The sequence below is a fragment of the Suncus etruscus genome, chromosome 20 (genome assembly GCF_024139225.1).
Source record: "Suncus etruscus isolate mSunEtr1 chromosome 20, mSunEtr1.pri.cur, whole genome shotgun sequence".
Taxonomy (NCBI): domain Eukaryota; kingdom Metazoa; phylum Chordata; class Mammalia; order Eulipotyphla; family Soricidae; genus Suncus; species Suncus etruscus.
In genome coordinates, this window is record NC_064867.1 from 25,360,338 (window position 1) to 25,375,143 (window position 14,806).

The window sequence follows — 14,806 nt, forward strand, 5'->3', positions numbered from 1 at the left end:
ATTTTCCTATGGATAAGGTTGCTCACTCACCATTGCTATTCAGTATGGCATTGAAAGCTCTTGCCATAGCCATTTGGCAAGAAATAGATATTTAAAAAATCCAAATTGGTAAAGGAAAGCCAGATCTCACTATAATGAGGTGACATGTTATTATACTTAGAAAATACTAAGAACTTGATGAAAATGATTCTAGGAACAATAGACTTATACAGTAGCAGACTACAAAATCAGATTTCATCTTTAAAAGATTCTTTAAAAGGGGCCGGGCAGGTGGCGCTAGAGGTAAGGTGTCTGCCTTGCAAGCGCTAGCATAGGACGGACCGCGGTTCAATCCCCCGGCATCCCATATGGTCTCCCCAAGCCAGGGCTGATTTCTGAGCGCATAGCCAGGAGTAACCCCTGAGCGTCAAATGGGTGTGGCCCCCCCCAAAAAAAAGATTCTTTAAAAATAAAGCCACCTTACCATCATTATACAAAGAATGAACAATAATTATCTAATGTCAGTACTAATTTAATAGTTGAACTGATTCTACTGAAAAACCTACCCTTCCTCAGCCTTCCTCATCGCTTCATGGCATGAGCCCTTATTGTCACCATTGTTGGTTAATCCATCAACAAACAACAGGGAGTCTGTCTTCAGAATATATTAAACATTCTGTCACTTCTCACCACTGTTACTATGACTTCTGTGCTAAATCAATACAATTTTCCACCTAGATAACTCAGTAGATGCCCTACAGATCTCTCTACTTCCATACTTGCCTCACTTATTAACATTCCACATATATCACTTGACCATTCGCTCAAAGTCATACTGTCACTCCCAGTGACATCCAGAATTCAATTTATTGTTAGCTTGATCTTAAGACTACCCAATCAAGCCCCTTTGTGTCCTCCCTGATTTTATCTTCTTCTTTTTTATCTTCTTCTTCCTACCCCTCCTGATTCCTTCATTATTCTTTAGTGCTCTCCAGACATGACTCAAATTTATAGTCTTGCTTTGGGGTTTTCACATGCTTCCCTCTGCCTGATATAATCTTCTTACATGTCTGCCTGGCTTGTTTCCTCAGTGGTTAAAAATATGATATTTTTTAATCAATTTCAATTTTGAAAAAAAGGTGAGTAACCTCATCAGCTTAAAGTTATTTCCTCCTATTCCTTGCCACCCTTTAGCCCTTAATTACCATTCTAAAAGAATACAGACACACTGTATCTCTTTCTTTCTAGTGGGTAAGTTCTATAATTTTCCAAGTAATTCTCTGCTCTGAGAATTAATTTTCTCTTCTGCTAAGTTACCAGTGCCTAGAGAACTATCTGGTGCAGAGTAGGTTCTAAACAAATTCCTATTTCAGTGAACAATTGTTTTTTACTATGTGTTTTTTAGGACAATGTGCATCTGTTTCCCAATAGTCACTTTAGTGTTCCTTCCTTTGTTTTCATTAAATTAGAACTCTGGTTATTTAAAACAATAGATGAAAAATTGCTAAGAATAATTTGTAACAGTCATTGCATATTATTTCATATTGAGTTATAAAAATAATACTATGACTACTTTGGAGAGGCCAAGACAATAACATTTGCAATAGCTGGGCTAGTTTTGGGCACCTGTTTAGAGTGCAACTTCTCAAAATTTTCTTTTACTTTACTTTTCTGCAAAGAATGTCAGAAATAAGATGTAATCACATGGCATCAAGTAAAACCTTATTTTATTTCTGACACTAGGGTGAATATGGATTTCCTGGCTATCCTGGTGCACAAGTAAGAAATTATCTCTTGGGGATGGCAAGAAATTTGTAGCCTGTCATTTGTACTTGGTTTTCTTTACACTTAATGTTTTGGTTTTGCTTCTATTAAGGGAGAAGATGGTGACTTGGGCCACCCAGGAGAGAAAGGGGCAAAGGGCATCAAAGGGAGGAGAGTAAGGACCAAATAACTTTCTAATAATACTCAGAGGATCGCATCATGCCATTCTATGTAAAAGTCTACTTTCATTAGGTTAATAGTCTTCTTAGGAGTAAACTCATGTCTTCCACAATGTGTGTACTGACCACTCCCATCTTCCATTGACTACCTTATTCTCCACTTATTCTTTTGTTTATCACAAGTAAAAATAAATATGTCCAGAGTATAACAAAAGAAAATCCAAATTGAAGTTTCTGTTATGTAATATACACATTTCAAAAAACATATTAGGGACACATCTGCCTTTGGTAAGTCTACATATCATTTGGGAAGTTATTATTTTGTCTGTAGTGAGCATGGCATGCTTTAATATTATCCTAAGCCTAAATGTCTCAGCTATTTTACATTCTAGAGAATGAACTAGATTCTAATGAGTGTGGCTACCATGTTGGTATATTTAAGTCATGTTTTAATTTTATTATTACTAATCCACTACTATGGTTCAGGTGATTTAAAATTAAAGAGCCATAATCACAATCAGCTCCTTATGGAATGAATAACCCACTAAACATCTAATAGCTTTGGAGTTTTGATTAGTAGATATTATAGAACAAGGGTTTCTTGAAAAAGTACATGGACAAATGGTAAGTGTAAAAAAGAAAAGAGGATATGTATTTTCCAGGCAATACAATTTTTGTGTTTCATATGTTGGCAAGAAATTTTTTATTTTTGATCTATGCCAAACTTGGCTTGCTGCCAACTAATATTTTCCTGTTTAACTTATTTCTTTGGTTTCAAATAAAAAGAGGTAATAATTCATTATACTCAGATAATTCTGTGTCATTTCAAATATCTGTAAAATGAGCAACAAGCACATGGTCACCATCTGAGATATGACATATCTAAAGGCAGAGGGGAACATTTTCTTTTACTTGATGTCTGATTACTAAGGAAGAGTTCCCAATATATTCTAATTATATGACCTAGAGGCTTACTGGAATAAGTCATCCTTTCATGGCTTATTTGGAAATATATTTGTGTATGTTGGCTGGAATAGGCATAAAGAAAGTATTTTCTTTCTAACCTCTGTCCCATTCTACTCATAATCATAACTAACTTCCATAGCAATCTTAGATCTTAGACATAATGGCACATTAAACCTTAAAAATAACAACAAATTTGTATCTCAGCATGAGTCTGATGGGTTTTAATCAAATTGAATTCAAAGTAGGAAGCTGATACCTTTGTTTGGTTATTTTTAGGGAAATGCTGGTTTTCCTGGATTGGTTGGAACTTCCGGTGACCAAGGCCCACCAGGACCAGAGGTAACATGAAGGCTTCTTTTATTTATTTTTAATCTTTGTGTAAAAATATATAGAGGTGTGATAAGAGGCATATTTAAGAGTAATGAACAGTTGAGATAAAGATGGTGTCTGAAGAGAATGGGCCAACTTTTCTTCAGAGCAGTAGTCTTCAACTTGTATCATTACATTAACCAGTGTCAGTCCACAAGTGTGGAAAGATGGAAAGCACTGGTCGTCTACCACTTTGATTATAACTTCTGGTCTATCAGGATCAGCTCACAGGTATAAAAAGGGCCAAGAATGCTGCTTTAGAAGTTATTAATGTCAAGTCTTTACACATTGTAATTATTTATATAATATATACATATATATTTACTTGAACATGGGGATGGTAATTCATTACTAGAGATTAATGAATCTATCTAAATACATAAAATGATTCAGAAAGGACCAATGTGAATAGGGTATTTGACTTGGGATTGATCCCCAGCATCCATATGGTACCTCAAGCCTTCTAGGAGTGATTTCTGATTGCAGAGCCAGGAGTAACCTCTGAGCACCACCAGGTGTGGCACCCCCCCCAAACAAACAAAATATTGGTGCAGAAAGCTCACTGGGAAGGAGTTGTAATGTTAATAAAATGCACATCACTGTTTATGCAAAACATTGAAGAAAACTCTAGTAAAATATGACAGATTTTAATCTTAAGAGAGCTAGTTGACTGACTCTATTACAATTCTTTAAATATACTTACATTTTTCTGGAAAGTCATGTGGGACAAAAAGGACAATTTGGGGCATATGATATAAGTTCTCTGAGACCAATTTTCTTTTTTTTTTTTTTTTTTTTTTTGGTTTTTGGGTCACACCCAGCAGTGCTCAGGGGTTACTCCTGGCTGTCTGCTCAGAAATAGCTCCTGGCAGGCACGGGGGACCATATGGGACACCGGGATTCAAACCAATCACCTTTGGTCCTGGATCAGCAGCTTGCAAGGCAAATGCCGCTGTGCTATCTCTCCGGGCCCGAGATCAATTTTCTTGAGGCAATTTGGTAGACCTCCCTAGACTAATCAGCAATGCTCAGACACCAATGTGGGGGTTGAACAATTCTGTTGAATTTTGACATGACCTGAAACAGTATCTGTCCCTTTGGTTAATGGCCATCTTCAAAGGCCATAATCCTTGTTAGATGCCCACAACACTACGTAGTTACCTGTGTTTCTCTCTAACTAATTGGAGGTTTTCAGGACATTTTTCTAAGGTTTGATTAGTTTGCAAAACACAGGAGACCCAATTTACTCATTAAATAACATATTCGTTATAAAAGATAGTTAGAAGTGGCCAGATGAAAGAGTTACATGGGGCAAAGTGTGGAGCCTCTATGCTCTTTCTAGGCACACTACTTTCCCCACATCTTCCCACACTCACTGGAAGCTCTTTGATGCTCCCTTCTCCTGAGTTGTTATGGAGATTTCATTAAATACGTATAAATAATTAACTAATTGATTATTGACAATGGAATTCAATCTTCAATTCTTTTCCTCCCCTCCCTACTTCCAGGTTAGGGAGTAGAGAGTGAAAATAAGCTCAATTTTCTATTGATAATTATTTCCCTGGTAACCAGTACAGTCTTGAGGTAATTTTCATTAATATAATAAGAGATACCTTATCATTCATAACACTTAATTTTTTTTGAAATTTTAGGAGTTAGGCCACTCTGAGCCAGAAACTGGATAAATGATTATTCACAGTATCTCAAAGTTCTTGTCTTATCTTAACCTATTATGGCAAGTGATTTGTCAGTGTTTTTCAACCTTTTTGTGCAAAGGCACACTTTTTTCATGAAAAAAAAATCATGAGGCACACCACCATTAGAAAATATTAAAAAAATTTAACTCTGTGCCTATATTGACTATATATAAAGTAATTCTCTTAAATAGGAATCAAATAAACACAAAGAAATTATTTTATAATTACTTTATTATGAAATAATCTAATGATTGGTCTATTTGTGAGCCATAGCCGCATATTATGGATAAAATTGGAATTTTTTCCCCATGGCACACCAGACAATATCTCACAGCACACTAGTGTGCTGCGGCACAGTGGTTGAAAAATGTTGATTTAAGTGAACCAGGAAAAGAGATAAAAGTTTCAGGAAGAAAATTGACCTATCCTCTTTCCCACCTCAATCACCAGGGAAGCACCTGAAAAAAAGTTAGGACTGACAGAGAAAAATTGTTTAGAGGAACAATGAAGTACAGACCTTGCATCTCACCAACTCGAAGTGACAGTTGTCAAACTGCAGCTGAATACCACCTGATATTTATTGCATAGGAACTATACCCTATCACCTAATTTCTGATGGGAAGTGGGATTGGTCTTTGACTAATGCAAAGAATTTGCTCTTTTGGGAAAAAGAAAGTCAGTCCTATCTCTAACAAGTTCTTTTCTCTGGTTCATTGCCAAATATCATAGAAAATAATTTAAAGAAGGAGACAAATAGTGAAGTAAAATAACTTTATTTGGAAAATATAAAGGGATAGAAAAAATGCACTCAAGAGAGAACTCAGGTTACTCTAGAGAGAGCAAGTATGCAACCATTCAGATACATGGCACTCAGAATGGAGAAATGCATGCCTTTGCCTATGCCAAGATATTCTTTATAGTTTTCCCAAACTGTCTCCAAAGTCTGTTTGCTATTAGAGTATAGTCAATGATGATGCTTTTCTTTGATATTTTTAGAATGTATTTTGTTCTCGCCTCTTTCCTCTCAGGGCGTTAAGCCTATCTCTGAAACTGGAATCCTGCATCTCAAAGACTCTCTGGGATCCTGTATTTCTGGGTGGCTTCAGACAAAATATTTCCCTATTTCATATTACCAAAATCCTCTTTATTCTGTCTGCTCAAATGTCATGAAGGAAAACATTACATTGTGAGCAGACAGAGTGGATTGTTCATATGTTGAATATAGTGGCTTTGCTTATAATTTAAGGTTTCTTGAGAGAGTATCAAAAAGTCAGAGAAACAAATATTTTAGAAATAGAAGGATTACCCATATCTATTTTATAGGTAAGAAAATATTTAGGCAAGGCTTAGAATGCCATAGTGATGTGCCAGAGGCCACAAGTTGCCACCTTGCAGAGTCTAAATAAGAATGAATCTCTAGGGCTGGAGCAGTGGCACAGGTTGTAAGGCATCTGCCTTGCATGCACTAGCCTAGGAGGGATCTCGGTTTGATCCCTTGGCATCCCATATGGTCCCCCAAGCCAGGAGCAATTTCTGAGCGCATAGCCAGGAGTAACCCCTGAGTGTCACTGGGTGTGGCCCAAAAACAATAACAAAAAATAAGAATGCATTTCTAGACTTCCCAATGTAGTTGATTTTGGCAGCTCTATTCAGGGAGGGTTTCAGAAAAGACTTGTTACCAAACCCAAATCTGGTGCTCACTACCTAAAGGTCAATTACTTAGGAGAGAGGAATTTCCATGAAATGATGCACAGAAATGTGATATCATAGCTCATGGTTGTGACGTCAAAATGGAAACTATGATATGCCTCGAGTATGATGTCATAGTTCACAATTGTGACACAGCCATTTCATAATGATGAAACACACCATCATGAGATAAAAAAATCATAATTGTGACATCACAGTGGACATTATGATGTTCAACATTATGATAACATAATTAATGATTGTGACATCACAATAGACATCATGATGTGCATGGCTATGATGTCATCGTTTCCTATTGTGAAGTCATAATGGACAATTCGTGATTGTGACATCACAATGGGCATTATGATGTGTAACACTATGATGTCATGATTCATGGTTGTGGAATCACAACAGACATTATGGTGTTCCATGACTGGCATCATAATTCACAGTTGTGAAGTCACAATACATATTATGATGCCCACCACTATGAGGTCACAATTTATGGACAAATTTTTGTCCAGATAAGGTAGTGGTGAAATTCTTGTCCTCAAAGCACCATGTTGTCTGCATAGTCACAAGAATAAATTTTATATTCAAGGCTTACTCCTGGATTTGTGCTCTAGGATGACTTCTGACAGGGTTGGGAGATACTGTGAGTTACAAGGGATAAAACACTGGTGTAAGGCAAACATCCTACCTGTACCATTGTTCATAAGAAGAGATTTTTACTAAAAAAGAACAGGGAAGAAAGGTAAGCAGCAGACTAGTGGACACCAGGTTAAACAATAAAACCCTTTGATAAACTAGTCTGCTGAAGTATTCTCAAGATAGAGAACCTGTGAACCTATCTGTCGACCTAAACAACAAAGGGCAAAGACTTGGGGGTTGGGGGATAAACTTAGCTTTAAATTTTGGAAAAAGGCTAGTTGCCTTTATTTATTGATCTTTGACCCAGTCAAATCAATTTAATACTCATGAGAATGGTAATGGGTGGCCTGAAGAGAAAAGTAGGGGCAGGACTAAGGACTAAAGTTTGCTTAAATTTTTCTTTATTAGGTTTTTGATCCACACCCAGTTGTACTAGATCTCTTTAGCCAAAAGAGCTCTGCTTTAGAATTATGTATGAATGGCCTCAGGATTTACTGGGGAGGGGTCTTGGGGCACACCTGGGAGATGCTCGGTGGTAACTCCTGGCTCTGTGCTTAGAAATCATCCCTGGTGGGCTCGGGGGACCTTATGGGATGCCAGGAATCAATCCTAGGTCTGTCCTGAGTTAACCTTGTGCAAGGCAAATGCCCTCCCTATAAATGTGCTACTGCCCTGGTCTCAGAATTTGAATAGTCTTTCATAAATTTATTCCAAACCTGTGTCTTGATCTCAAAATCATCTAAGCCTCTAAATGTCAATATAACCCATCTTTATGTATCTCCTAGATGCTGAGATCTGAGATAAACCTCTAAGTACTCTGACTCCTTAAGGGAGGATCAGGAGTGAGAGGGAGAAGATCATATAAATAATGTGGAGAAATAGTTTACTATTTTACCTACTCAGGAGAATAATGTGTGGAACTTAGAAATTGTGTGTTTTAAACTAAGTTTTTGTTCTTTTTTTTTTTTTTTAGGGCATCAAGGGCCCCAAAGGTTTGGTAGACAAAAAAGTAGGTGAACATTTTAATTTTAAATTCATCTTTTTTCAGACACAAAGCGTTTCACTTTTATAAACATAAAAATCTATAAAGATTCTTTAGTTTCTCCTTTTACAAATTCTGAGTGCTTTAAGTTTCTGTCTAGATTTTTCTTGGGAATGTTAAACTCAGTCAAATAAAGAGTAGAACAGTATTTTTAACTCTAGAGGGACTCTGACACTTTTGAGTAATTCTACTTGGACTCATGACAGATTACTTTATTTCCTACACAATGTGGACCCTTGGGCCTGTCAAATACAAGGATCAGGCCATATCTTGATGCCTTTATCTGTATAAAGGGGTTGGTCTTCATGATTGGTCCTTATCCCCTACAATTTCCAGAAGCTTTAGTCTTTAGGTCAAGGTAAACTCATGGTCTTTCAGCAAAAGGACAATCTGTCTTGACCTCCAATGATCTTTCCTAGGTTCAAAAGGAAAAATATTGAGAAAAAGTTTCCAAGAGATAGTACAGTGGGTAGGGCATTGACCTTGTACAAGGTCAACTCAGGTTTGATCCCCAGCATACTATATGGTTCCCTCGTGCTTTTCTACTTAGTTCCTAAGTACAGAGCCAAGAGTGATTCCTGAGTGCCCCAAAAAGTATGGAAAAAAGACAATATGATAAAATAATTCAAGAAATATGAAAGAGGAGCAAGAAAAGAGAAGCCTGAAAAGTAAAAAAAAAGGAAATGTACACCCAAAATTGTGACCTGGATGGACTCAGGATGGAAAGCACCATAAAGGGGGGAAAATTACACACCCAGAGCAAGAAGTATGGTGGCTCCAAAAGCATAAAACAGTTGGATTTTGCAAAGATTGGTTTGATAGTTCTATTTCCAAGTTTTCCAAACTTCTGGTTTTCTGTGCAAGAGTTTATTTTTAAGGGCTCTCAAGGCAGAAGAACTAGTAGTCTCAATTCAGTCTTACCATGGTATTTGTTTCTGCTTAATGATCCCTTGTTGGGTCTTGGTGAGTCCTGGCCTTAGGGTTTGTCTCCAGTCTGGAGCTCCTGAGTGGAAATAGAACTGCTTTTCAGATTCCTTCTTGGTTTTATGACTTAAAATCTATCACAAGGGGCACCCTACCTGCCTATCTACTTTAATCTGAAAGGAAAGACCTTGGGGCTCTTATCTGCTTATAATATGCCTTTCTTTAAAGTTAAAAATTGTTTATAAAGTATATTTAAGCAAACCTTGTATACACCATAGGCCTTTGTGTCTCCTGACATATTTGCAAAACCCAAAGTTATGATGGATTTTTTCATGTCTCAAATATAAAAGTACATTTGAGAAAGGGAGATGTAGAGTCAACTAAAAAATAGGAATTGATGGATTGGGTGAATAGTCCACAGAGAAAGAATCAAAAGGAAAAAATGCAGGTATTCTAGAAAAGGTATTTATGCAGTTTTCTTGGTAGTACTCTCTTTAGAAGTAGTACAGAAATTGATCATTGGATATAAAAGAAATAAGATACTTTCTTCCTTATGTGCACCACTTCCCTGATTTGAACTTTATAATTATATTTGATTTTATTGAGTCAGATTAAAATAAGAGTACTTCCTATCTACCTACATATATACAGTCACATGGGCATTATATTAAATTATCATTTAAAATAAAAAAATTAAATATGTTCTGAATTCAGAAAAATAATGCTAGTTTCATCTATATGACAATGTTAGGTGGGTTTTTTCCTATGGAGAATAAAAAGCTTCAGGTTAGCCCAGATAGTATCCAAGTGAGAGAAATTTCTAAGTCATAGGGTAAGAAGGTTATACTTCACATTAAAAGATTCTTTTTTTCTCTCTCAATCTTTTTAACAGCCTTGTGAAATTGTTGACTTAATCCGAGAAAACTGTCGTAAGTTGAAAACGGTTCAAAGGAGCCAAAATTGGAGCATGGGGATAGATCATGAGCTGAAGACATTAATTACTAGTGGGTTGGACAGTGATTTAGGAGTTTCCATTTTCATCATAAAAGGCTCTTGTAAATGAACATATTGAAGCTTCCCTGAAGAAAATAATCTTTCCCAATGCAGCCTAGTAAGAAAATGATTGGGAGACATGCTATATCAATAATGCAGAAAAATTCCACTATAAAACAGCATCTCACTTTCAAAATGCAATGACAGTTATACAGGTCTATGTCTTTGTGCATTTTATAAAAAGCAAAAACATAAAAACATTTTTAAAATTTTTATAATACAATGACAGAATGTTTAGTAAGCTCTTGTTAGTGTCCATTAAGTTAAATTTGTGTGTTTCTATAGAGATGACAGCATAAAACAAATTAAATTGTCCAGAAATTCAGGCACTATTATTGATAGTCACTTTTACGGGTATGTATTCAGATGCCAGGCCTCCTGGAAGAAGAACGATATGGAGAAGCGTACCTACATTTCCTCTAAGGGTGTGTGCACTTCCTCTAAAAAGCCTGGTGATATCAGCCCAAATATTGGCATACCTAAAATCTGGTCCAATTGGTGTCCCAAAGGAAATCATAGAAGTGTGATGATGCAGGACCATTGCTAAAATAGTGATTCTGGATGATAAAGTGAGCAGGTATGGCTTCGGCAGGGCTTGCCTTTCTCCCTGAAGATGGCCAGCTTTCTGCTGCATGGTCCAGTGTTCATATGATCTTTCACAATTTAATTTGTAGCTCATTTGAGAAAAGAGTGAGTGTATGGAGCTGACCTAGTTCAAACATAGCAGAAATTTTATTCCTTTAAACAAGGATGTTCAGTAGCTAAATAAGAATTGTATCTTGTTTTGCTTACATTTATTTTAAAAATGAAATTAGAACTCACCAACAGAAGTAATGCTTTGTCATATTCCTGGACTGAAATGTATTTACTGTCTTCAATTAATTCTAAAATATATGCACCCTTTTAAGAAACATATTTCTCCATTTACTTTATAAAATACTTAATTCGGGAGTAAGCATTTCTTTGTAATTATCCTCTTCTGTATTATCCATATTTATTCATTCCCATCCAGCTGTTATATAGGAAATTTGAATGGAGGATTCAGAAAAGAATAAAATGAAATTAACAGCAAACCATTTAAAATTAAATTAAGGAACCAGAGCAGTAGCACAGCTGGTAGATCATTTGCTTTACATGTAGTCAACCTGGTTGTTTCCTCAGCATCCCATATATTTTCCCAAGACTGCCAGGAGTAATTTTTGAGTGCAGAGCCAGAGTAACCTCTGAGCACTACCACACTTGTGGCCCAAAGCCAAAACAAAAAAAATGTATTAATTAAACTAATTGACTAATTAAAACCATGAGATGCTTATTTTTGTTTCTTAAATTGGAAATATTTTAAAAAATCCCACCTCTTCCTCAATTTGAAAAATATTAAAAAGTACACATTACAAGTAAGTGTGTAAATTAATCTCTTTAAAGTTGTCTTTTAAAGAACAATTGTTCACTATAATATATATATATAGTTATATATAATATATATGTAACTAATTTATATTGGGCTATGAGTGAAAAAATATTCATAGACAATTGTATAAGTATATTCATCACCAATACATACTGGCGGAAGATACCATGAGACATTAAAATAAGAGAATGTATATTACTCTATATTTTTGGATGAAAAAAATAAACATTGATCTGTGTCTTAAGTGGGAAATGGTTCAGAGTATAATAAATCCCAAGCTCTAACTGTTATAAAGTGAGCTTGTTTATGTATATACACAGAAATTAAAATAAAAATATAAAATATTTCAAATACAATGTGGGGGTGGGGAGGGGAGGAGGGATATTCGGGCCAATGGTGATGGGAATGTTACACTGGTGATGGGGGGGTTTCATCTTATATGACTGAAACTCAACCACAATCATGCTTGTAACCAAGGTGTTTAAATAAAAAATATTTAAAAAAAGAATGAAAAGAATAGAAAGTAAATATTAAAATGTATCTGAACATGAATTTAATAAATGCAATAAAAATTAATTAAAACATAAAAATAGATATAAAATATGAAGGATATTTTTGTACCATTTTATAAAAATATATCACTTTAGACACAAAAACAATTGTTGTTTATAATTTACATGTTACTGTCTTATGTATTAGTATGAGTATATATATATATATATATATATATATATATATATAAAGTCCTAGTAGTTTTATGTATTCATTAAATTTAAGTTTAGTATATGGTGTTCTCAATATTAAAAAAATAGCACAAAATATAATACTTTTGCAAAACATCAAAACCTGTTCAGTGTTAATCAAAACCTGGTTCAGTGTTAATCTACTCACAATGTGTGGCAAAACAGGTTTTTGACCATGATTTGAGACATAAATGCTGATTCCAAAATCACCCCATGGGTCAAGATATCTATCAAGGTTTAGTGTTCACAAAAATTAAAAAAGAAGAAAGGAAGGAAGAAGAGTGCTTTTTAAATTTTTTTTATTTTATTGAAATAATTGTGATCTACAAAGTCCTTCATAGTGGAATTTCAGATATGCAGTGAATCAGGGCCATTTCCACCACTAGTGTTGACATCTCTCCACCAATGATCCCAGAGTGTCTCTTATCCCACGATCCTCTGCCCCTAAGGCCTCTCAGTATAACAGGCCCCATTTAAGTTTAGATTGTTAAAGTTTAGGTTAGAAGAGTGCTTTTTAAAATTGAACCTTTCATTTTCTTCATCCAGATTAGTAAAATGGGAATCCCAATGGGAAATGGAATCCTTATTCCAAATAGCTATATATCTACAGCCAGAAATAAGGCTTCTGAAATCAGAAAAAAGAGATTCCAGATACTAGTGAGAAATTAGAATTTGTTTTGATATCTCAAAGGAAATATTTTTATACCTAGAATCAGTTATATGAGGAAAAATGCCAGTATCTATATCAACTAATAATGTCTTTTCTCTCCCAAATAATTTCACTTCCAGCTTGTTTGAGAGGTAAATATGATTTCTTCTTCTCAATTACATCCTCCCGTGTTTAGAGGACTTACAGAAAATCTTAAACCTCTGTATTCATTGAATCAAGGTGTTTCTAAATGCCCCGTGTTCCCAACTGAAGTGGTCTTTGCCTTGGATATGTCAAGTGGTGTCTCTCAACTGGAGTTTGAGAGAATGAGAGATATTTTAATATCTCTGTTGATGAAGATGGAAATAAGTGAAAGTAACTGCCCAACGGGTGCCCGAGTGGCCATCGTTTCTTACAACTCCAAAACGAATTACCTGGTCCGCTTCTCAGACTACAAGGGGAAGCTTGCCCTCCTGCAGGCTGTGAGGAAGATTTCCCTGGAACAGTCCTCTGAAAGCAGGAACCTTGGAGACTCTATGAGGTTTATAGGAAGACATGTATTCAAGCATGTGCGTTCAGGTCTTCTCGTGAGAAAAGTGGCTGTGTTCTTCCAGGCAGGCTGGGCTTATGGTGTCAATGCTGTCGTCACTGCCATCCTGGAACTCAGTGCTCTAGATATTACCTCTGCAATCATCACCTTCACAGAAGAACACAACCTTCCAGAGGCCCTACTGGTATGTTTGGGAACAATCATTGTTCATTGGGGGCAATCATTGGGGGCAGATGTGGGGTTGGGGTAAACCTCTCTATCATGGGGTATATGAAGAAGTGCTCAAGAGTAGATCTTCCCAGAAATTGTAGTGCATGGGCAAAGAAAGATTTTGGATGGAGTGGGGAGGTAAGAAGTGCAATATCACAGAATGTTTTATTGCAAACTATGATACAAGACCAACTGGCTGTTCTTGAGAACTTATTTATGTTGGTTGCCATATGGCCATAATCTTATATGCTTACCCCTCCACAATTTTAGAATATAGGTATTACTGTAATTATCTATTTCACATGTGAAAATAACTGAGGCTTGTAGAGGGAAAGTATATAACCATATTTATAATATCAAGTTAGTGGTAGAGTATTACCTTCCTTCTGTGCTTAGCTCCTTCATTAGACATTATCAAGGGAGGTGGACCAAAGAATGTGGTTTTATTAGTTATTTATTTTAAGTTGGGATATAAAATAAAAACCCATATAACAAAGTGGGCAAAATGCACTGATTTTAATTTCCAGCTGGATGACTTTTTATATATTTAAACATTTTGACTACTAAGACATTGTTACCAAGACATTGTTCAAATATGGAGAGACCAGCATTATGACTCTTCTTGTAGAAACCCTGGAACACTGATATTGTGAGCTCAGTCACAATCTAAAAGTTTGGCACAGTGGGACCTTTTCATAAATTAAATCCTAGACCATTCTTTTGTAACTTGCTTCTTTCATTCTATATAATATCTGTTCTACTTGTTCATTTTGTGTCGAGATAATTTGTTCTTTATTACTTCCTTTTATATACATTCCAGCATATATATTTACAAATTATTGAATTACATACTCTCAAAACTTTACTTTGCCAACCAAATCCCTATTACATTTTTTGTAGACTCTAAGATGATTTATTAAAATGCAGCAT

The 14,806-nt window shown here is 35.6% G+C and overlaps 1 protein-coding gene across 1 annotated transcript in view; it reads left to right on the forward strand.

Annotated features, from left to right (window-relative positions):
• The window catches only part of LOC125997902 (collagen alpha-4(VI) chain-like), a 113,903-nt gene that overhangs the window by 81,348 nt on the left and 17,749 nt on the right, over positions 1-14,806 (forward strand). The window contains 6 exon segments of the mRNA XM_049766086.1: positions 1,723-1,758; positions 1,856-1,918; positions 3,165-3,227; positions 8,271-8,306; positions 10,156-10,318; positions 13,357-13,850. Of these exon segments, the coding sequence (XP_049622043.1) occupies positions 1,723-1,758; positions 1,856-1,918; positions 3,165-3,227; positions 8,271-8,306; positions 10,156-10,318; positions 13,357-13,850 (855 nt within the window).